We start from the raw sequence: 24,988 nt of genomic DNA on the forward strand, positions 1-24,988 counted from the left end.
AGTTAGGGAAGTCTAAAGACCACAGATCTGGTAGTCTGCACTACTCTTTCCTATATAGTGAGAAAGAAATGTTTCTTTTTAAAAAGAATCTCTCCCTAAATTCCTGCTAAAACTCTCCCCTTGTGAGCCTTGCCTTATTATGAGATCCCTTGAAATACTTTTAATGAGTGCATGCATCTCAAGAACCTGTGCTTGTGCATGGGAATGAGCGCGGAGGGAAGCCCTCCTTCATCACCCGGTGGTAGATGTAATAGCCATGGTAGCCAAGGCCCCAGAGCAGCTCCAGAGAGAGAGCGCAGCCCGAGGGGTGGCTGGTGCAAGATACTTCAATGGGAAGAGGACAGAGCAGGTTGAAAGAAGTTGAACTACAGGATAGCTGGAAACACCTCCCTCCCTCCCCCCACTGGACATCAGATAAAAACAATTTGGGATGATATTTTGAAATCAGATTTCATATACTACGAACTGTCAACATCTTAACAGAAACAGTATCTTGACGGATGTATGATGGTACAGAGACTGGGGTGTTCTGGTCCCTGACAGTGTCACTCCTTACCTCCTATCCTGGCCTTTCCAAGTTCCCAGGTCTCTGATAGGGCACTACGCGTAAAGTACAGGCTGCATGCATCGTCTCAGGTGCTGCTGTAAGAGGTGTGTAAGCACATCTTACACACACAGTGAGTGGTACACAGCAAATGCCACTGAGCCCTGGTGCTACTGGCCTTGTTTTGATGATGTCATTTTCATGATATACCTGTCATTTTCTGATGGCGAATCTGAGGCCTGGAGAATTGTGAGACTTAGCGAAGGCCTTGGAGCCAAAGAGTAGCAAGTTAAGACTAGGATCCCTTTTACCTCTTCTGCTTCTCATGTCACCAAGTGCCAGCGCTGTGTGAAGCATGAGATGGATTGTAATAAAAGATCCAGTCACTGCTTCCCGGAGTGTGGTAGAGCAAGGCAGTTAACATCAGTGGTGGGGCCTTCAGACTTTACCCAAGTAATTTAGAGTTGTGTGTTTGGCATTAATTTGCATTGTTTTGCATGTCATTTGATATGCATTTCCATATGCTGGTAATTTTCCTAGTAGGGTTGGGAGTATGGGGGAATTGAATGCAGCTCTCTCCACACTAATAGTACCCTGGGAATGGCGGGCTCCGTGTGGACCGTGGGGTCAAGGATTGGACCCGCATTTCCTCTTTCGGAAGATGAGGGAGTCAGGTGTTTGGTAAAAAGCAGGTCAGATCTTCATCCCTTGAACATAGTCGGAAAGGAGAAGGCTAGAGGGAAGTCCTATTATATAAAATGCTAGAAAAAATGTAGCAGAAGCAGAAACAGAAGTCTGCTTAGGAAGCTCAAATGCGAAGGGTCAGAAATGAAGGTTGAATTTCTGCTAACTTATGAATTTGTAGAATTCTAAATCTAAATATATGAGACTTTAAAACCAATAAATTCTCCCTAATTTGGACTTACTGGGAAAGAGGCCAGCACCTTAGTAAAATCTTGGGAATAGAGAGTATCAAATAAAAAAAACAAGTGAAGAAATAAACTAGAATTCTGTTCCTTAGAGCAGAGGTTCTCAAAACCTGATTTCTGGACCAGCTGCAGCGGTGCCACTTGGGAATTTGTTAGAAAGGCAGATTCCAGGACCACCCAGAAGAGCTGAATGAGAACCTCTGGAGATGGGCCCAGCCATTTTAATTCTATTTTTATTTTCTTATATTCTTTAAATTGTTGGAACAGCTTTCGTTCTTCTCAGTTGTTCACTTCCTAACCCCTCACCTTCCTCTTTCCCCTCCAGCTTCTCCCTCTGTGTCTTGGCTTCCATCAGTGACTGGCCAAGGAAGGGGACAGTTGAACCAAGACCTGAACCAATTCATTAGGGTGCCCGCTCAGGTCAGAGCAGAGCAGAGCAAAGCAGGGCAGAGGCAGGCCGGGGCTTCTCCAGTCCCCAGGTCCAGCCTGATGGGAAGCTTTAGCCTGAAGCGTTATGGGCCTCCTGCCCTCCAGGACCATGCTAGTTTTGTTTTACTCCTTTTTTCCTTTCTTATCTTTCCTGTTTCCTTCCTTCCTTTCTTATCTTTCCTTCTTTCCTTCCTTTCTTTTCTTTCTTCCTTCTTTCCTTTCTTATCTTCCTTTTCCCTCCCTCCCTCCCTCCCTCCCTCCCTTCCTCTCTCCCTCCCTCCCTCCCTCCCTTCCTTTTCACTCTTTAGCAAGCTTATACCAAACAAATGGTAATTCATGCCAAATGCACAGTCAGCCCAGATACTAATCCACCCTCTACAGATGCTCCTGTTCAACCACACTCATAAATCTGGTATGAGGGCTGCTAATTTTTTGGATTGAAGTGTTGTTAGTCTTTGCATTTGTCTCTGTTGAATTTCATCTTACTAGCTCCAAGTCTGACAATCTGTCCGGATCCTATTTCTATCAATCAATATATCAATGAATCCCACCTTTGGGGTCCAGGCCAAAGAATTAAAGATACTGTGAGCCTCTTTATTAGAGGCCCTTCTCAAAATCAGAGCCTGTTTTGCAGTCCTGTGGGGCTAGCATGGGAAGAGTAATGGCCAGGCGTCCTGTCATCAGTCACATTTGAATCGCTGCTCTTCTAAAGGATTCCTCGTGAGGCTTCTCTTCTCTTTCTAGACTCCTGTTCTCCAGCCCCACCATGGTGTCAGTCCTGACAGAGAGTGTGTGGTCTGGAACTGTGAAGATGGTTGGCTTCTCCTTAGATTGTTTATACTATCAGCTTGTAGTTTGTTGGAGGAGTGGGGTGAAGTAGATGATAACAAAGGTGAGTTTCCATTGTTGCTGTTGTTGTTGTTTTAATAGTAAGGTTGAGGTAAATCTAGAAACTTAGAAAGCAAAATTTGTGCCTTGGGATTTCTGCTTTCTGCTTTAAGACTCAAGTTTGTGCAAGGGGCTACACTTAGCTGGGCAGCTGCCATTTATCTCTAAAACACACGTGAATTGTGCTCTTAACATGATTCCTCGAGGGGTATAATTAGATAATTGCACATGCCAAAACCAAATTTCACAAAGCAAAAGGCAGAATAGCTTCGTGGCAAGAATGCTTGGAGTGGATGATTGCTAGGGTGTGACAAGGGCAAGAGTTCAGCATGGTCCACTGACATCTTTCTTCGTCCCTGGCCAGTCCCAATGAAATGAAATTTCAGAGCCCCTAAATCCATGCTGTTTCAAGAGGTCTCTCCCTCGGTGCTGGGGAACTCTTCCGATGTCATGAGCTCCCTTTCCATGATCGAAAAAACAACAAACAAAACCAAAGAGTACCTGGTGATGAGGAAGTTTCCTGGAATGTCAAATAACTTTTCTTGGTAGGTGGACCTGATTTTCCTCTTTACCCTGAGAGGGTTTTCTTTTTTGGATGGGCTTGAAAATTACATTGATTAAGAAAGATCACCAGGAGAAAGAGCCTACAAATGGATGCATTTTTGTGACAAAGGAACCTGTTAAGGGAATGAAAACCCAAAGACCACCTTCATACTGTGTTGGAAAACCATGGTAAAACATGGAAAAGACATAAGGGGCTTGCGCTGTGCGGTGAACCGGGTGGGAGTGGCCAGGGAGAAGGACACACAGCCCGGACAGCCTCAGTATTCGTCTCAAAGGCAAGAATAAGACTTGTTCACTTTACATGGCAATGTCATCTGCTTTTACGAAATAATAGGAAGGTCACAATGACCTTGCCTTTTTCTTTTGAAGTATCTTAAATCACAGTAGACTACTATATTTGAGGGTAGCACATTTTTAGCTCCTTCACACGCGTGCGCTGTTTCTACCTCTCTCGTTGCTTTTCATTCTCTTGCTCTTTTTTACTTCTCCTTCCCCTCTCTTCTCTAGTGAGTTTCCAGGGTTTCTCATCTTCCCTGATCTTGTTAAGGGGAAATAGATGATATAGTCTCTTTGAACTAGGTCTGGTGTTTTTTTTTGTTTTTTTGTTCGTTTTGTTTGTACTGTAGTTTGAACTCAGACTTTGTACTTGTTAGACAAGCACTCTACCACTTGAGCCCTCCTGTCCTGGATGATAAGACTTCTATTTGCTTATTGTGCACAGGAATCCCATATTGGCTGTCTCTGACCTGTCTTGTCAGCCTGTCGGTTCCTGGATGGATTAGACTTGTTTCCTAGGCTCTGTAAAACCCTGGCATTTCTCCTGGTAGCTACAAGATCTACACAGCCCAGGAAGGAGCAGCGTGTCAGACTGCAAGAGAGGGCAGGGAATTCTGCCAGGACCGGGAAGGACAGCACCCAGGAAAGCTCTGTGCCAGCCAAGCTTCCCTTTTCTCTTCCTTCTGATTCCCTGTGTCATTGTGGTGTATTTGAGATAGTTGTGCTGTTGGCCTCCCCCCTCCTGCCCCCGCCCTGACATTCCACCTTTGTGGACTGAGGAGGGGCTCACCCTACAGGTTCCCTGAGCCTTTGGCCTTTCCAGCCACCAGCCTGCCCTCTTTTCAGCGGAGGCATAGCATGGGTCAAGAGAGAGGCGTGGAATGCTATGCAGAATGGAACACAGTTGCAAAGACTGGAACGTGAAAAAGCATTACCAGGAGGGTGAGGCTCGTGGAGAACTGAAAGGAGGGGTGGAGAATGGAGAGGAGAGCCTAAGAAAGGAGGAAAATAAGTCAACACCATGGCAAGGAAAATACCAAACGAAAGACATGCCAAGAGCTACCTAGGGACTTGTCTTTTGGGAAAATTTCTCTGCAAACAAATTCAGAGTCTCTCTGTAAGAAAAACGGCTGGGACTCGGGTTGTGTTCAGAAGCCCCGAGACTCTCACTGCCGTTCTCTGGCTCCTCAGGTGATTTTCCAGTTGGATCTCTCTAACACAGAGCCCTCCTGAGGTTCGGGAGGCCTGTGTGTATGGAGAAATCGCATTCCTAAGTATGGTTGATACATATTAACAAAACCTTTAATGATGACATACATAATGAAAAAAAAAACACTAGACTACACATGACCAAAAACACGTCTGAATCTCAAGGCAGGAACTTTAAAAGGGTTTCTATTCCATTTACTCGGGGGCTGTTGAGTCGGGGTACAACAGAGACTCTTCCACAGGACGCTCCTTATAACATGACTCACAACAAAACCTTCAAGCTGCAGGTAGAGCGTAAGGACAGAGCAATAGGCACACGTTAGCTCCTCTGCCCAGAGGAGCCTGGAAGCCTTTGGCTTGCCTGTCCAATGGATACCTGTGGCCGTTGCTTCCCAGAGACCATCTCTGCATGCTGGGGCAGTTGTCCTTTGAGCACAAGGCCCTGTCCTGCAGAACCATGCCTGGTCAGTGATACTCAGCTAGAAAGGTCATAGATATGCACTACCATGACTGGCTCACCACTGGCTTCAACTTCCAAGCTCATAGGAATATACAAGAGTAAGGGAGGGGGAAAGGAGGGTGTGAATGTGTGTGTGGCAGAGAGGAGAGGAAGGGGGTCAGGAGGAAGGGAAATGAGTCAAAGGGGGACCCTTGATGGCTTAGAATTGTCAGCGTGTTTTGAGTCAGGAGCTACACAGTACTGTCATCTTTTTTCTTGGAAATGGGCTCTGAAGTCCCTGTTACGTAAGAAGCTCTCAGGAAGCCAACACCTGGGAGAGGACATTGGGAGACTGCAGCCTACGCCTCTCGGTGGCGAGATGCCACACACAGGAGGCCTGAGAGGTGCCTGGCAGAGGCCTGGTGAACAGCCTGCAACTCTTGCCAGCGTCACAGTTAATTTGGTAAATCTGGCCAGCTGTCTTCGTTCAGATGCTTACCAAAAACCTCCATCTGCCTCCAGATATAGCTAGAGGAGAAGTTCAGCATCTCGGAGGCATATTTTTGCACTTGTCTATAAACAGGATTGTACTTTTATGCATGTAGACACTGTAATCCGCTTTAGATTTAATTTTGCTCGTGTGTGTGTGTGTGTGTGTGTGTGTGTGCGTGTGTCTGTAAGCATTACCCTTTTCCTGTGGCCATGTTTCAAAATGCACCTTGCCTAAACATGGAAGGGTTTGTGTTTCTTCGTGGAACAGAAATTCACAAGGCTGTTTGCTACTGCTTGAGGAATCAGGAGCTGAGCTCTTCAGCCATGTCTCGGTCTGAACTTCAAAGCTCCAAGATAACCGCCATAGCTCCAGCCATCGTGTTAGCGTTCTGGGCAGGAAGGTGGAAGAAAGAGAAAATATGATAAAATGTTGTACTCAAAATCTTTCTTTTATTTTTTTAAAATTTTTATTATCAAACTGAGGTACAGAGAGGTTACAGTTTCATATGTTAGGCATTGGATACATTTCTTGTACTGTTTGTTACCTCCTCCCTCCTTCCCCCGACCCCCTCCCAAAATCTTTCTTTTAAAAAACTTTTCCCAGAGGGGCTGGGAATATGGCCTAGTGGCAAGAGTGCTGGCCTCGTATACATGAAGCCCTGGGTTCGATTCCTCAGCACCACATATATAGAAAACGGTCAGAAGTGGCGCTGTGGCTCAAGGGGCAGAGTGCTAGCCTTGAGCAAAAAGAAGCCAGGGACAGTGCTCAGGCCCTGAGTCCAAGGCCCAGGACTGGCAAAAAAAGAACAGCAACAAAAAAAAAAACCCACCTTTTCCCAGAAATCCATTTTACTGCCACCTTCTCTACAGTGGAAGTTGGGCAGGACATCTTTGAAAGAGTACTTTTCTGTCACCAACAACGTAGGACTTTAGAAGGCAAGTGCAATCTGCCAGCCATCTCTGCAGGTCTGGTCCTGAATCTCATCTCAGTGCTCTGTCTGTCCTGGATTCGGAAACACACTGCTTTAACATCACAGCTCATTGGAAAATCTGGGGTCTGGTTCTCCTGCTTTCTAGACAGATGGTGTGTAAACTAGCTTAGACATTTAGTAAGCTAAGCAATCTCTCTAATTACTTATTAGATTAACCTGTATGTTGAGACCTGCTGTTTAAATTGAAACCATTTGGGGATTGCATCCTTGTAGGGAATGCCAGCTTCAGACCTTCCTGGAAGCATTTCTAGATTGGACTTTTGGGATGACGGTCTTGAGTTTCTGGTTTTGTGTATGTGTGTTCATTTGTTTGACAGAACTCACCAAACTAATGAATAATCTCTTGTGCTGAATGTGTCCATTCAGGAGCAGTGTAGCTTGGCTGTAAGCCATTTCTGTTATCAATACCATGGATTCACATCTGTTTAGCCTATGCTGCCCCTGTGATGTAATTACTTAAGGACACCAGAGGCCCTACTTCAAATGTACATGTAGAAATCAGCGGTCCATTGCTCTTCAGATGGCTACAAAACTTTCAAAGATTGTTCAGGATAAAATATAGAATAAGCCCTAAAAATCAAAACAAATACTTTCAGAGATTTCAGGAAAGGAAAAAAATTGCATCTGTAGATTTTTGGGTAAAGTCTACTTGTAAATATACATTTTAAAAAAGTAGTCATACATTTGTCAATTTCGTTTTTTCTACTTTGTGGGGGGGCGGGAAATAAGCCATAATATTCTCAACTCACATTTTAGATTTGGAACATGAAGCATAAAGTATATTTTGCTTTCATCTTTTGTGCTAAGCTAAGTGAGCTGGACAGAAGAGAGGAAGGAACACGAGCAAGAACAAAACCACTGTTGGACAAAGCTTTGGGGATAAAGATCCAGTGCACTCATCATCTCCTTTTGTAATCCTTTTTTTTTCTAAAAAGGGGAAATAATGCACACAGTATTTTCATCCAGCTAAAATTTAAAGGGCATTAGGTCTCGTTGGAATCTACTCTTCGGGGATTTTAAATGTTTTCTCCCAATAATAATTAATATTTGTATCTCAAAGTATTACTGTAAATGAAAAGTTTTCATTGTTGCCTACATTTACTACTTTCTGCCAAACACTTCTCGACATCCACCTAGCCTGCCAACCACATGCACGCACCATCAGCTTTCGGTGTTTGCCCTGTGGACCCACAAGATGAATCCCACAGCCCAGCTGATGTGACTAAAAAAAAGCTGCCCGAATCCTGCACTTTTGGGCTACAACCTGTAGCCCAGATTTCCCACATGTTCCAGGGTAAATAAACCCTGATGCAACCTGTCAGACCCCTGTGACTCTCCTCAAACCTGACAGGAGCCAGTAAAGTTCGAGCTGGAAGAATTACAGGTGGTGGAGGTGTTGTTTTCATGTCCAGCTTCTTCATGGAAGCCTGCTTCTCACAGTCTTGCAGATAAAGCGATCCTTTATCTAAGGAAGTTGATGGCTGTACTGTTTGGACTTGCAAACTGCTAGACGGAAAGTTATGGATGGTATCAGGTCCTCTGGGGAGCTCAGTGGGCAGTGTCACCTGATGTATGTATGGTCTGAGTGACAGCACTGCAAAGTGACCGGCGCTATCTGGGGGTCCATATTGTGTGTCTCACTGCTGCAGAATCTCCAGTGTGGCTGAGGGGTTCCATGGTCTGTAAGGGTGACAGACAACATTGGTCCTGAGCCGCTGCCTTCTCGCACCCCCTGGAGAAGACCCTCTACCACCCAAGGGTATTGAACTAGAGAAGTTAGCACCGTCTGCAACACGCGGCGGTACAAACGCTATGGAAGGTCTGAATGGAATGGCTTGCCTGCCTTTGAAAAACATTCTTCGGTGATCAATCTGTCCAAAAAAAACCAAAAAGTATTGAGCATACTGGAGAACAACAATTCTCAGGACGAACTAGACAAATTATCTTCCTGTCTCTCAAAATTGTAGATAAGTATGTGTCTGCATAACAAACTCCAGGAGAAACTCTGAAACTTCAGTGACAACTTTCTTTAACAAAAGAGTGTTGTCAAATAGTGAAAAGCAAATAATAATTAGAATGTCAGAATGACAGGAATAATGGATGTGCTGTTCTAGAAACATAAAACTAGCAACATATTGATTCTCAATTTTTCCAAGAAACCATTCTTTTTTTTCTATTTTCTATTTTCTATTTTCTATTTCTGTGTGTGTGTGTATGTGTGTGTGTGTGTGTGTGTGTGTATACATGTACATGTGTGCTGGTACTGACTTATGTTTAAAAACCATTTCAGCTACAATACAGAGAAAACTAGAAGAAGAAGCCCAAATGAAAGGAAGCCCAAATAGGTAGTGAGTTCATATCTGGGCACGTGTTGATGTTGATCTGGATCACAGGAATTCCCAGAGGGGGAAGAAGCAGGTGGATCGGAAATACATTTTGGATACGTAGCCAAGGGGATTCTGCTTCTCAGATTGGAGAGGTGGTCTCAAGTTCTGCTTCACGGTGAAGGCTCTGAAACTGGACCATAATCGAAAAATTCAAGCTCCTTGGGTTTGCTTTCTATATCACATGAGATAGAGTCAGTTTCTCAGTCTGATAAGTGGGGCTAATAATCCTATCTACTCAGTAGATTTATCAAACAGAATGAGATAATGTAATCAAGCAACATAGATCTTTAAGCTGGGTTAGTCCCTAGACTGAAAACAGGAACTCTTTTGTTGACCTTGACCAGAGCTGTATGGAGGGGAGGGGAGCACCCTTCCTTTGTCTAGTCCTTTGATGGACAGCAGTTGGGTGAACTCATATGCTATGATTTCAATATGTCCTCCTAAAATTCATATGATGAATGTGATAAGCCTTTAGGAGGTGATGAAGGTTCAAGGGAAGAGCCGTCATGAGTGGAATTAGTGACTGTCTAAAGAGCTATGAAGGGACTGGGAATGTGGCTTAGCGGTAGCGTACTTGCCTAGCATGCATGAATGAATCCCTGGGATCCATTCCCCAGCACCACATATACAGAAAATGGCCAGAAGTGGCGCTGTGACTCAAGTGGCAGAGTGCTAGCCTTGAGCATAAGGAAGCCAGGGACAGTGCTCAGGCCCTGAGTTCAAGCCCCAGGACTGGCAAAAAAAAAAAGCTATGAGAGAAATGTTCACTCCTTGTATGCTTGTGCCCTTATGCATTCCACTGTGTGAGGACGCAGCAAGAAAGCTCTGTCTGGGAAGCCTAGAGGAAGACTTCACCAAAATATTCAGCTGTACAGTGATCTTAGACTGCTCGGCCTCCAAAACACCAGTCTTGGTATTGCTTGTTAAAAGACTAAAACACATGTAGTAAGAGAAATGTGTTCCCAGCGTCCCAGGAATGGTGAAGCAATATAGACTGAAATCACGCTTGCAGCTTCAAGTTTTTACTTCTAGGCGCTGTGTGTGTGTGTGTGTGTGTGTGTGTGTGTGTGTGTGTGTGTGTGTGAGAGAGAGAGAGAGAGAGAGAGAGAGAGAGAGAGAGGGAGAGAGAGCTGTGGGCTGATTAATTAAGCACTGGTGTAGAAGTTCTAGAAATTTTCTTCCTGCTCAAAAGCATGTTTACTTGTTAGAAAATGTTTACTCTCTAAACAACTTACAGACCCAGTTTAGGATAGGCCTGGTCCACAATACGTTGTGAAATAAAAGAAACACGTCAACACTTGTATTGTGTGGCTGCCGTTAAAAGGCAAGCCAATAGAAGAGGGGGAGAAGATGTATTTATTCAAAGCAGAGGGACAAGGCTCTCCACAGAATGGCATGACCAAGGGATGGAACATTGTCAAGCTTTATCCTTCTAAGACTTCTGGATTCATGATTTAAAAAAGAAAAAGAAAATGTTTGCTTTTGTAAGTAGAGAATGGAAACCATTTTTTCCTTGTGGAGATTGAAATCTCTGACTATTCAAGGGCTTCTTGATTCCTTTTGCATGATATTATTGACCCAGTGGAGCAGATCTTGTGCGTGACATAGTTGCCGTGTTTACTCAGTGGCAATGTGAAAAGTATTTTGCCTTTTCAGTCTTCATTCCAGAACAACCAGAATGTAAGGTCACTGAGAAACATGTCCTTCTATTCCTTTGCACAACCCTTGGGGTTCTATGGGGGTGTTGAAAAAACAATGCACCTGGATTGAGTCATCCTCCCACCTAATGGTGTTCATCCAAACCACAGTCAGTTTCAGGAGCAAGTCATCAAGGGAGAGCCCGTGTCCTCAAGGAACCAAGTTTTTGCAGGATAAACACCTTCTTTAGTGCAACTGAATCAGGATTATTGGGCTCTTATCATCCTTCTTTTTGTGTTTTTTTTTTTAAAGTAAGCCTATTTTTATATTACTCTCCTTAAATGGTGATTCTTCACTATAAGACTTCTGAAAGAAACCAAACATTTCCAAGTCATTTTTCAAACGTGACATAGTAAGACAAAGCTTCAAAACTTGCAGGCAGTCCATTGAGGAACTATTGTCCACCTACAAAGTGATTTCACCCAGTTTCCTAAAGTAATGAGGCGTTGTCAAGGCCGCCTGAAGTGTGTCACAGATAGCTATGAGAAGGAACGAATCAGCAAGTCCCTGGTTTTAGGAGATGAGCCAAGCCACGGGTAGCAGAATCCCCAAGGATGGATTGGCTTGCTTGTCTTTAATGGACCCCCTTGGCTAACGGTTGACTAAGGCTTCCTCAGCTCTTTGACAGGTCCCAGCATCAGCCTATGGGGAAAATGTGACTCATCCCCGATTTCCCCTTGGCCAGCACTCCGTGCAGATTGCCTCCTCATCTGCATGGGAGGTTTCAGGGCTACAACACAGGGTGTTCTCTTCAGTTTGGCTTTAGCATGGTTAGATAAGATAGTGAGGAAACTAGCCAAGGGCCGAGCTATTTTGAGAAATATGGAGACGTTGTACTTTATATTGCAAGAGGTAGGTTTGCATAGCGAGCCAGATGCATTTCTAGAATAAGACTCTGGGTTCAAATTCTAACTAAAGCACTTTAAAGACCTGGAAAAAATAGGTAAAGTGGAAAAGTCAGGCCCAGAGAGACAAAGGTTGCATGTTTTTCCTTCGTCTGTGGAAACCAGAATTGGCTTGTAGACTAATAGAATTATCTTATAGTAAGTGTGTTGGGTGCTATGCAAGTATGTACCCATGTGTTAAGTGAAATATCGTAGGTGCAAAGGAGAACTTAAACAGTGTAATTTCCTCAGCACCACATATATAGAAAAAGCCAGAAGTGGTGCTGTGGCTCTAGTGGCAGAGTGCTAGCCTTGAGCAAAAAGAAGCCAGGGACAGTGCTCAGGCCCTGAGTTCAAGCCCCAGGAGGGGCAAAAAGAAAAAAAAAAGCGCACTTTCCACATCACCAATGTGTGGAAGGGATTGAGTTATAGCATACAGAATTCATACAATAGTATCTAGAATAACTATTGAGCAAGTTTACATGAATAATGATGATAGGAAACTAACCAAGAGCTTGAGATGGAGGCAGGCAGGCACTGATTCCAAAATACTGGATTTATTTATGTTGAGACTTTGGGGGGAGGAAAGGAGGATGACGGAAGCCTTAGAGGTGTGGCTTAGCGGTAAAGCACTTGCTAAGCACTTGCCCAAGGCCCTGGCGATTGGATCTCCAGCACTGCCAAGCAAATAAAGACAATAAACCGTAGGTCTGGGCAGGATTTGTAAGTCCTGAGTAGCAGTAGTAGGGTGATTTGACGAGTTCATGGGACATTAGGAAACGGAGGAAAAGGAAGGCACAGATGACATTTTGCCTGTGTGACTTCATCTAGCTACCATAGTGACTTTAACCTTGGGGTCGCAGAGATGTAGAGACGTTAGGGCACCCGTCCATAGTCCAAGTGCTACGCAGGCCATCTCAGAGTTGAAAGCAGGGACCGCCATTCAGACGCCTGGCCGAATCTGGGCAGGAAGGACCATATGTGGCCTCCTTTCCTGCTTAGCACCTGAGGTTTTTCAGTAGACTTGTCTTTCTATGGGGCACTGCCACCTCCTGCTTTAATCGGAAGAGTGATGGCGACGGTCAGTTTCGTAATGTTATTTACATAGAATTATCTAAACACTAAAGTCAGCAAGTCCTGTGTAGTGTACTGGAAAAGCTCCGAGACTGGAGTCAGACAAATTGGGCCCAGGGAAACAAAAAAGCCTCATGGGTGTGCTGAGCCTAGGTCTTCCTATGGGTAACAGACTTTCAATCCAGGCTCCAGTGCCTCACGCCTGTAACCCTAGATACTCAAGAGGCTGAGATCTGAGGATTAGAGTTCAAAGCTAGCCTGGACGGGAAAATCCATGAGACTCTTATCTCCAATAAACTACCAACAAACCAGATGTGGAGCTGTGGCTCTAAGTGGTATCGTGCTAGCCTTAAAGCAAATACAGCTCAGGGATAGCACCCTGAGTTCAAACCCCAGACCCAGCATCAAAAGGAAGGAAGGAAGGAAAGAAGGGAGGGAGGGGGGAAGAGGGAAGAAGGGAGGAAGAAAGGAAAGAAAGAAGGAATGGACTTTCTAATCATTTTGAAGCAAGAAAAGAGGGAAGGGGTAGTTAGGTTGGTTACAGTCACTGCCCGGTGCCAGTTGTGGGGTGTCCTGAACCCCAGCCATGTTCTTCTCTTTCCCAGTGCCACACAACTGACCACAGCTTGTGTGATCAACTGGAAATCCAGCACTTGGTCCTGAATCAAAACCACCCTCTACCTTTCTCCCCCAGACTCCTGCCTCCCGTGCTTGGTGTTTGTTTTTGTCTTTCCCTGGAAAGGGAGCATTCCACTCTCAGGTTGCCAAGTTAGGCAGAGGTTGCTGGAAAGCTGCGGGTGGCTGTGGCCGTTTGGCCTTGGATGGGATTCCTGGCACTGGGCTGCGCATGTCTGCGCTTCTCGGCGTTGGGTGGAGGCTCCCACCATCCCTGGAGAGCTCGGGAAGAAGATGGTTTGGCAGGAGTGCAGCCTCCCTGCTGGGATCTTACTAAGGAGTGGTCCTCCGTGGGAGGACTGCAGACTGTATTTCACCCGACCTCTGGCCACCACACTTTGCAGGACTTTCTTTTCCCGTTTCATTTTCATCATCACTAGGAAACTTGTGTCTGTGTAGCCATCCACTCCACAAGGCAATTCCTTCGTCTGTGCAGGTGGAAGGGGGAAAAAACCCCTTCTCCCTGGGGCAATTCCTCATGTTGAAACACTCCTGCATGCTAGCTACAGGCCTGCCTGGTTCCTGCTTGAGTCTTCGGCAGAGAGGGAACCAGCGGAGAAGCCAGGCCGCGTGGCGAGCGGGTTTCCATGGGGCCAGCTTGAGGTCCTGCCATAGCCCTGTAGAGTCCAGGGACGGCGTCCTGCCCAGGCCCTTCGGAGGGAGAGGGAAGCTGTGATGGAACTCCCTCCCCCCCACCCCCCAGGGTGGCCTCTGGATCAGGGCCCCGGGCTATTGTGCTGGCTTCCCCAGACTGTTGGGGGAAGTCCAAGGGTTCCTTTTAAGAGTCCACAGAACCTTATTCCCACCACAGAACGCTGTGCTTTCCCATCTTATTTCTGACGAGTGGAAAGGCAGGCTTTCCCTTGGAGGATTTTGCCGCCATGGCTAAGCAGGTGAAGGGCTTCAGACCTGGTCCTGGGGCCTTGAAGGACGGCTTCTTTCAAAGACATCAAAGACCAGTCACACATTCCTCCTTGCAGTTGTTGCTTGGGGAGGAAGAAAAGAGCCTCCCTCCCCCCCTCCCGCAAGCCATGTACCTAGGACGTCCCAGTTGAAACTCACTCTGGTCCCTGCCCAGAGAAGCTAAGGAATATTCACGAGCACTTCTGGATGGAGGACTTCTAACCGTGCCTCCCTCCCTCCCTCCCCTAGGCTCCCTGCAACCTTCCCAGTCTGGGCAGGCAGCCCTGGCCTCCTGCCCAGCACCAGCTCAGCAGGCCCCAGGCTGGACTCCATCTAACAGGATCTGGAGGCTGAGTCCTCTTAGAGATTCCTTTTGGCCTCAGCCAAGCCATTTGTGTGTCTGATACCTTTGGATACAGCTACTTCTTTCCACCTCTGCTCAAATCACAGCGATTCCGCCTCACATATGCTAAGAAGAAATGCAAATTACATAAGACTCATACACAGTCTTCCCTTCAGATCTATGGATACCTCCTCTGGAGATTCAATCAACCAGGGGTCAAAATTACTTAGAAAAGAGAATTCTAGCAAGTTTTAAAAAGCATAACTTGCATTTACCATACACCAAGTGCTATGCTAAATTGACACGAATAAGTAATGTGTTGAAGTATCGAGAGAGGATTTTAAGTATACAGATAGGTCATGCATAGATTATATGCAAATACTGAGCCTTATCTAAAGGACTTGGCATCTGTGGATTTTTCTATCATGAGGGTTCTGCAGCCAATCCCTCACAACAAGGAGAAACTTTTTAACTTTAAGAGTTTGCCTTCTATTCCATCTGGTAGCCAACGTCCTTCAAAAGTTTCGTTAACACCAAATAGCAAAAAACAAAATCATCAACTCTTATATTTCAATTTCCTTATTTCTGGCTATTTTTTATGGGCAAGAATCTTGCTGTATTTATCTTTGTACCTAACATTCTACTGGGCCATTCATAGGCATCCATAAATTTTGGAAGAACTGATTTTTTTTCTTAATATCCCTTCATTCATTCATTCACTAATTAGTATTTGCTATTCCTTTCTCCTGTTGCAGAATGAAGACATTCAAATGTTGCTTTAAATACACACTACAGCAGAAAGTTTTCATCTTGTTTTTAACCCTATGGCTGTTCTCCCTGCTAAAGCTTCTAAACGTGGGAAGACTCTTGTTTCCTCAGAGAGGCATATACTTGGTTGAGTACTCCCTAAGTACTTCACCTTTTGTAAGAAACCGGTACAGCCACATTAAGGATGAAGTCAGATATGAGGTGAACTGTTCAGGGATCTACGAACAGGAGCCGCTGGAAATTGGTAAGAGTCTGGAAATAAGAAGACTAGACATTATCGACTTGGAGGATGACGATGTTGTGGCAATGACCAGCAATTGTGACCTTTATCGGAGCCTAAGAAGGTACCATGAAAAGCTCGTTTCCAGGGAGGAGAAGAGCTTCCCAATAGCCTATTCTTTAGTCGTCCATAAAGATGCAATTATGGTTGAGAGGCTCATCCGTGCTATATACAACCAACACAACGTTTACTGCATCCATTATGACCTCAAGTCTCCTGATACCTTCAAAGTTGCCATGAACAACTTAGCTAAGTGCTTCTCCAATATTTTCATTGCTTCCAAATTAGAGACGGTGGAATATGCCCACATTTCCAGGCTCCAAGCTGATTTGAATTGCTTATCAGACCTTCTTAAGTCTTCAGTTCAATGGAAATATGTCATCAACCTGTGTGGACAAGATTTTCCCCTGAAATCAAATTTTGAATTAGTATCTGAATTAAAGAAACTCAATGGAGCAAATATGTTAGAGACGGTGAAACCCCCTAACGGTAAAGTGGAGAGATTCACTTATCACCATGAGCTCAGAAATGTGCCTTATGAATATATAAAGCTACCAATAAAGACAAACAAGACCAAAGAGGCACCCCCTCATGACATTGAAATATTTGTTGGCAGTGCCTATTTTGTTTTAAGTCAAGCATTTGTTAAGTATATTTCCAACAACTCCCTCATTGAAGACTTTTTTGCCTGGTCTAAAGATACATACTCTCCTGACGAGCATTTCTGGGCTACCTTAATCCGGGTGCCAGGAATACCTGGGGGGATTTCCAGGTCTGCCCAGGATGTATCGGACCTACAAAGTAAGACTCGCCTTGTCAAGTGGAATTATTATGAAGGCTTTTTCTACCCCAGTTGTACTGGTTCCCACCTTCGAAGTGTGTGTATTTATGGAGCTGCAGAGCTGAGGTGGCTTATGAAAGATGGACATTGGTTTGCTAATAAGTTTGATTCTAAGGTGGACCCCATCTTGCTTAAATGTTTGGCAGAAAAGCTTGAAGAACAACAGAGAGAATGGATCAGTTTGTCCTCAGAAAAGTTATTTGTGAATGAAAATCGGATGATGGCATCATTGTGATAAAATCATACAGGGTATAAGACTGTCTGATATACAGAGTTAACGCGCAGTGAAAGGAATACCATGTCAGTACCACTTGAAGTCCATCCCTGCGATTGAAAGTTGTCTACAATCTCATCAACTAAGCAAAGTCATCCAGACTTTAATGACATGAGCCCACAGTTCACTGAGTGTGTGTGTGTGTGTGTGTGTGTGTGTGTGTGTGTTTGCCAGTACTAGAACTTAAACTCAGGGTCTGGGAGCTGTCCCTTAGCCTTTTTGCTCAAGGCTGGCTTTCTACCACTTGATCCATGGCTCCGTTTCTGGCTTCTTGCTGGTGAATTGGAGATAAAGTCTCATGGGCTTTTCTACCTGCGCTGGAATTGAACCACGATCTTCAGATCTCAACCTCTTCATTAGCTAGGATTTCAGGCATGAGCCACCAGCACCTGGCCGAGATATTTTTTTTTAATGTGTGTGTTGGCTTGTAATCTCACTAAGCTAAATCAGAGATCTAACCATCCAATCAGTCGTCACATATTTATAGACCTAACTGGGCATCACTTTTTTTTTTTAAGATAGCATGAAGAAATAAATTTGAGTTGCAACGAGTTGCCCAATGGCGACCTTAATATCTTTCTGTTTCCCACATAACCGCAAGGATTCCACTGAGGAAGCCTTTGAAATATGTGGTAATCATACAAACCCCCCATGTGGGAACAGGGTGTAGTAAGGACAAGCACTCACCTGTCTTCGGGTCTCTGGATGTTTCTGAACTTTTGATATTTGGCAGAGAGACTCCACTACCTCAGCGAAGCCCAAAGAATTGTCCCAATTGCCTGCTTGCCAAAGTATAATTTACCTCTTGGTGCCTCATCTGTTCAGTGCAGGGCTGCGGGGACTCAGGGTCGCATTTGCTATGGATGGATGGTCAGGGAAGGAGGCGTGGATGGGCAGGCAGGTGAGCTGGTACAGGCAGTGCCTGAAGAGAAGTAAAGGAGTCTATTCAACTTCTTTGTGTATTACACAATGATGTAATGAATGGTTTTCGTTTGTGATTCAACTGGTATTTTTCTTTTCTTTTACCGAGACAGGTTCTTACTATGTAGTACAAACTGGCCTCCAAGTCTTGCCTTAACCTCCTAAGTGCTGGAATTACAGGCACGCACCACCATACCCGGCTTGCAACTGCTTCTTTAAATCACATTTTCTGCTGCAAAGTAAGAACTGAGGAATAGTTTGAAGTGTCACAAATCAGCACCTTAAGCCTACACCTTCCTTTTCATAGGTTATCATTATAAGTAAGGATTTAAAAAAATTATAATAGATCACTTCCTATAGAACAGGATAATTTTATTTTATGTAACCACCAAGTCTCTAAATTTTCTTAGGAAAGTTGTGTGAAATATGACAGATGTATGAGCTAATTATTATGGTCATCTAATTTTTTTCTGACACATGTCAAGCTGGATTGCGAATTTAACATGATGAAAGTTCTTCTCATAGCACCAAAGAGAAAAAAATGTGAACTTTCCTAAGGATACAGGAGGAATATTTATGGCTGATATGATACAAACCCCACACCTAAGAGAATTACTATATACACAACCATGTACATGTACAGCCACCACAGTAACCATATTTTTTGAGGTGGGGTCCTGAGAACAGGCTGTAACATTTTCACTGGTCCCCTAGGAAATCGCTGAACTCCCAAGTAAAAATTCCTTAAGTTCTGATGTCAGCTTCAGGAACTACTTAAAGATGTAGTTATCAAGGCCAAAAATAAGACCATTAAGAAACTTGAAGTATTTAAACCTATTTCACATTTTCGTGCTCTTCACGTGCAATGCATTGTGCTTGTTTAAAAGTTCACAGTACCGGGCTGGGGATATAGCCTAGTGGCAAGAGTGCCTGCCTCGGATACACGAGGCCCTAGGTTCGATTCCCCAGCACCACATATACAGAAAATGGCCAGATGCGGCGCTGTGGCTCAAGTGGCAGAGTGCTAGCCTTGAGCGGGAAGAAGCCAGGGACAGTGCTCAGGCCCTGAGTCCAAGGCCCAGGACTGGCCAAAAAAAAAAAAAAAAAAAAAAAAAGTTCACAGTACCAACTGGCAAGGGTACTGTCGCTCCCTTTCTTTAATTCCTTCTTCCGCTCTGTTTTCTTAACCCTCTCCAAATTATCCTTTACAAAAACAACTCTTGCCAAGCGAGTGACCATTTCAGAGAGACCTGTTCTGCAGAGGACCCTGTGGAGAAACTAAGTCATGCTCTCTCCCCCCAGAAGCCTCAGTTCTCTGGTGGCCATGAGCAATTTGCTGGCCTCTGGGCTTTCTCAGAGCTTCCTGTGAGAATCAATTGACATAGCATGGGAGTGGTTGGAAAATGGGGCCACATCTTGAAACATCAGACGGTAATAATAGTAGAAGGCAAACTTGGGTCCACCCCCATAGTGAGAGTGAACCATTTTACCTTTTCTGAAAGCCCTTTGAAAGAGGAAAGGAGGTCACAGATGCAGGGAAACTGCAGCCAGATCCAGGTCTGAGGCAAGCCCCACCGCTAGGCTTCTGGAATCCAACAAGCACCAGCAAGGTGATTGAATCGCTTAGATTTGAGATGGGAATTGAAATACTTTTCCTACCACCCAGAATTAAAGACAATTAAATCCAGAATTAAATATACAAAGACCTATTGATTGTGTGTGTGTGTGTGCGCGCGCGTGTGTGTGTGTATGCCCGCGCGTGTTCATGCTTGTGCCAGCACTGGGGCTTGATCTCAGAGCCCTGTCCCTCGAGGCTGGTACTCTACCACTTGAGCCACAGCTCCGCTTGTGGCTTTGTGCTGGTTAATGGGAGATGAGGCTCATGGACTTCTCCTGCCAAGGCTGGCTTCAGATCTTGGTCCTCACCTCTCAGCCTCCTGAGTAGCTAGGATTATAGGCTAAGCCACTGGCGCCTGACTTGAGATCTGTTTTTGTACTTTGGGCCATGGAAATAGAGGTCAATGTTGACATGTAACCATGAACCTCCTGACTCTGTGTTTTGCTTCCTGGTGGGGAATGCTTCTATGTCCTCCTCCCTTGGGAAGTGTCCCAAATTGCTCATGCCTTTAGTGCCACGTTCGAGCGGATGGTGAAGAGGGGACAGTGCCTTCTTTTCCCCAGGGACACCTTTCTCTGGCCTCGGCCCCTAGACTTTCAGGGAGCTGGTCTGATCGCACTCTTACCCTGGGGCTCCTGCAGGCTCCCTGTTTGCCTTCCACCCTGATTCTCCCTGACTTGCTTCTTGTCTGAGAATGTTCTGCCATCTTGTGTTTTACAATTATTCTTTGTGTAGTATTTATTAAATGTAGAACTCTAACATACGTAGAGCTGAAACCAGGACTTTGGAGTTTGTTTTATATGGGCATTCAAGAATAACAAAAGAGCTACTGGGATGTATCTATAGTATGTGAACAGTCTATGATAATAGTCTATGTATTTAAAGGCAAGCATTGCTGCTATATTGATTGTTTTGTTTATTTTAAGTAAGATATTTCAAGTTGAAGATTTTTCTTGCCTCCTATAATGTGAAGTTCATGCATGTACATATATATGTGTATGTATATGCATACAAATAGAGACATATTCCAAGGGAACTTACAATGACAGTGTGGGAATGTGAACTGAATGTGTCCTATGTGTGTTATATCTGTTTTTGTGTTTGTTAATTTAATGAGAACTTTCAAATATTTTTATCAAATACTATCTAGATCTCCTCTTGCTACCATATTAGTAATAAATTTCCCATTATATAAGTTTTAAGTTGATTTGTGTTTCATTTCCTTTAGTTATGCTTTTAGTAGATGTCAGGTCTCTGCTAATGTAAAATAAAGTGTGATCCTATGAGATTTCCTGACTCTGGCTGTGCTGGTCCTCTGTAAAACTGCTGCTGTGACACTTGCCTAATATGTGAGGAGCAGAATGAATTTCACTTTCATGTAAAAGAAATTCAGGCTGGGCACTGGTGGCTCATACTTGAAATTCTAGCTACGCAGGAGGTTGAGATCTGAGGATTTCAGTTCAAAGCCTATCTGGGGAGGAAAATCTGTGAGATTCCTATCTCCAATTATCCAGAAAAAAGCCAAACGTGGAGGTGTGGCTCAAGTGGTAGAGCACTAGGCTTGAGAAAAAAAAAAAAGCCAAAGGGAGTACAAAGCCCTCAGGTCAAGTCCTAGTAGCAGCATAAAAAGGAAAGGAAGGAAGGAAGAAAAGAAAGAAGGAAGAAAAGAAAGAAGGAAAGAAAGATTCAGCAGGTGTATTATTCTCAGAATATGGGCACAGGGACCTAAGTTTGATTGATTTGACAATGTCTCAAACAAATCTTCCAGCATTTACCGGTCTTCATTCTTCAGGTTGATTTTCTCTTCCACAATTAATATCAGGTAATATTGTTTGCTTGATTACTTTAGGGAAGTTAGTCCTCAATAGGACAGTTTCAGCTTTTTATTCCAGCTCCTTCCCTCACTGGAAAATAGAATATATTCAACAATCACTTTGACACGTTGCCACCTGCTCTTTATAGCTATGTAATGCTCATACCATCATTTCCTCAGCGTTTGCTTTATTTTAGGACAGTTGTATTTTTTCTCAGTACTATGGTCTGAACTCAGGGACTTGCACAAAGCACTCTACCACTTGAGCCAGCACCACCAACCCTTTTGCTTCTATTTATTTTTCAGTTGGGGGAATATGGTCCTCATCATTTTTGTCCAGGCTAGCCTCAAATCACTATCCTCCTATCACCACCTCCCAAGGAACTGGAATTACAAGTGTGGAACTGGAATTACAAGTGCTCAGCCCTTCTTCCTTTCAACTACTACTTGGTTAAGACACATTTCCAAGAAAGAAATGACAATCCTAAAATGAATGGTCTTTTCATTGCTGGCTGCTTTTTGTATGTGTTAACAAATAGCCCTCTCAAGGAACTGTATAGGGTAATTGGTTGATGTGTACTTACCCCAGACTCTACGTACGTGAAGCAAATTGTATGCATTTATTTTGACAGATGGCATTCTGACTCTCAAGCAAAGACCTTTGCCCTCAAGAATGTGGACTTTCATCTAGCAGACCAAAGAAGTTCTTGTTTTTGTTTTTTGCCAGTCCTGGGCCTTCAACTCTGGGCCTGGGCACTGTCCCTGAGTTTCTTTTGCTCAAGGCTAGTGTTCTCCCAGTTGAGCCACAGCGCCACTTCTGGCTTTTTCTGTTTATGTGGTACTGAGGAATCGAACCCAGGGTTTCATGCATGCTAGGCAAGCACTCTACCACTAAGCCACATTCCCAGCCCCCAGAGAAGTTTTTTAATGCATGGTTCAAAAAGGGCTATTTCAAAATACTATTCTCAAAGACTTACCTTTTATTTTTCTAGTCCTGGGGCTTGAACTCAGGGCCTGAGCACTGTCCCTGGCTTCTTTTTGCTCAAGGCTAGCACTCTGCCACTTGAGCCACAGCGCCACCTCTGGCTTTTTCTATATATGTGGTGCTGAGGAATTGAACCCAGGGCTTCATGTATGTGAGGCAAGCACTCTACCACTAGGCCATATTCCCAGTCCAACTCAACTTCTTGAAGTTTCTTTTTATTGTAAAGATGATGTACAGAGGGGTTACAGTTTGCAAGTTACAGGTCAGGTATTGAATACATTTTCTTTTTAACAGTGTCACCTCTTCCCTCATTTTCTTGCCATTTTTTTCCTTCCTGAACCCTCTTCCCCAAAAGTTGTATAGTTTATTTTCAACATAGTGTATAGTGAGTATCACTGCTGAATTAGTTCTAAGTGACTCCATTCTATTAGAGGCTGCTAGCTCTTCCAGTAGCCATTCTCCTGGGTTTTGTTTGGAGAGTGATTAGTTCTCAACCTCCCTTTCGGTTGCTTACAATGACTTGTAAGCAACAATCCCCGAGTGTGTGTGAGAATGGGCTGGCAAAGGAGCTCGTATCAGTTTCTTTTCCAACCTCCCCGATCTTCTCCTTTCTTTTTTCTTTTTAGCATATAATAATTGTACAAAGGGATTTCACTCTGCCATGCATGGAAATATATGCAAATAATGTACTTTGATCGTATCATGACCTCTATTACTCTCTTATCTCCCTTCTCCTGCCTTTTTTAAAAAAGTTTTCCTGATGTCTAGAATTCTTGTAATAGCTGAAATTTTATCAGTATTTCAAAACCATGAGCATGAAAGGTTTGTGGCAGAGATAAAGTAAACATATGACATCGGAACCACTCAAGACTGATATTTCCAGTCTCCTTTTATGGAAAAAAACAACCTGATATGTCCCTTAAGCTACGGTTACCACAGGTCTCTATTACTCAGAGCTCAACCTGATACCCAATGTATACACTGTTCTTTCAGGACACTAGTTTTCAAAGCTTGGAGTGCATCGAAACAACCTGATGTCACTTGGTCAGAATTACGTGGCAGGCTTGTCAATACGCAGGTTGCTCCCCTCTGCCCCCCAAGTCCTCTATGGTGGTGGTGGTGGTGGTTGGGCGGGGCAGCATTCTGCTCCTCAAGTTCTCAGAGGCTCTTCTGGATCACAATTTGAAATTTTCTACCAGGATCTCGCTGCTGAAAATTATTTCTCCAACCCTAGGCTAAGTTAGTATTTAGAAAGCACCAAGTTGTGTTATTTAAAAATAAGTAGCTCCAGATACTTAGACGCAATGGTCTAAAGTCAAGAACTATGTCCCGTTATGGGTCTCACATGCTCTCTGTGTGTTGATGAAGAGGTGAAAATCTCTTTGTTGGCCAAATGACTAGAGTTGATCTATTTCCATAATCCTAAGTGCCGCCTAAAGTGATAGCCATTGCTCGCCTTGTTCAGAATGTGGGCTAGCATCCCATGTTCCATACAAACAAGTGGATTTGGGGGGTGCTAGAAATTATGTGCAGACCTTTATGTAATTCCATAAACGTGTTTGCTAGTAAGATAGCCTTTGCCTCGCTGGAATTCTTTTCATGACCATTTCAATGCGACAGTCCTAAAATAAAGTTTTTAAAGATTAAAACATGCAGTCATCCCATTCTAACTCTTCACTGATTCAAAACATTAGAGGAATGTTAGTGTCAAATATAGATCTGCGCCCTCTCATATTGAAGTTGTTACCTCCTCCTCCTTGCTTGGCTGACCACTCCACCACTGAGCCCTGGCTCCATTTTTTTTTTTAAAGAGCATTTCCTGTAACATTGTTTTAATTTGCAACAAGAAAGACTCATTGCAATGGTTTTTGCTCATGAATTACTTTTGTCTTCACGGTGTTATTTGTCAGTTAAGGCTATAATGAATGCAATCTCATAGGAAAGTTCACTACTCGTGGTGGGAATCCGTGTTGAAAGGGGTACCTCGATGTCCAGAGGCCCCCAGGAACCACATCCGGGACAGGCTGGACTGAAGCAGAAGGCCTCAGAGAGTTCTTCCGGAAGCTAGGGACGGAGGGCTTCACAAATCACAATGTGTTTGTTTTGAGGCAGATTAGACCACTAGAGAATTGTGAACTGAATTTCCACGGAAAAGCAATTATGAATTCCAGGAATAAAACATTCAACTGTAATTCATCTAGAAATGCAATTGAGCCAAATTGCATAAAGGTTATATATTGATCTAATTAACCTGAAACTGATATAATTTCCTGGGAAGTTGGCCAGATAGAGAGTATGGATGTGTGCAGAAAACATGAAGATCGTCTCTGATATTGGGAATCAATAGAGATAGCCCTAAGCCCAAAATTCACATGGAGCAATAGAAGAACATCTTCAGATTTGTGAGCATAAAAACCAAAGGCAATAGTTCAGAGGTGTGAAAAGAATTTCCTATGGCAGTGGGAAGAGAGAAGGGGTTTGAGAACGCTAACTTTTTTTTTTTTTTGCAATCAACCCTTTAAACTTTAAAATGCAGGATCAAAAATAATTAAACAACAGGGAAGGAAAAGCACCTATCTGTGATCAAAGACTGCTTGTAACCTAATAGCTAGTGGAAAGCTTATAAGGGTGGCTATTATTTCTGTCTACTTAGCCACCAGTCTTCCTCCCCTCAATCTTCAGAAAACAAAGTGGGACATAGTGGTACATGCCTGCATTTCCAGTTATTGGGGAGGTTGAGGCAGGAAAACTAAAAAGTTCAA

At 44.0% G+C, this 24,988-nt stretch overlaps 1 protein-coding gene across 1 annotated transcript; it reads left to right on the forward strand.

The window, feature by feature from the left end:
• Positions 1 to 15,482: 15,482 nt before the first annotated feature.
• Gcnt4 (glucosaminyl (N-acetyl) transferase 4) lies at positions 15,483 to 17,013 on the forward strand. Its single transcript, XM_048368224.1, has one exon. It carries the CDS (start codon positions 15,483 to 15,485, stop codon positions 16,848 to 16,850), a length of 1,368 nt encoding a protein of 455 aa, XP_048224181.1. The 3' UTR covers positions 16,851 to 17,013.
• Positions 17,014 to 24,988: the final 7,975 nt, after the last annotated feature.

Source organism: Perognathus longimembris, chromosome 19, assembly GCF_023159225.1.
Source record: "Perognathus longimembris pacificus isolate PPM17 chromosome 19, ASM2315922v1, whole genome shotgun sequence".
In the NCBI taxonomy this organism is placed as follows: Eukaryota; Metazoa; Chordata; class Mammalia; order Rodentia; family Heteromyidae; genus Perognathus; species Perognathus longimembris.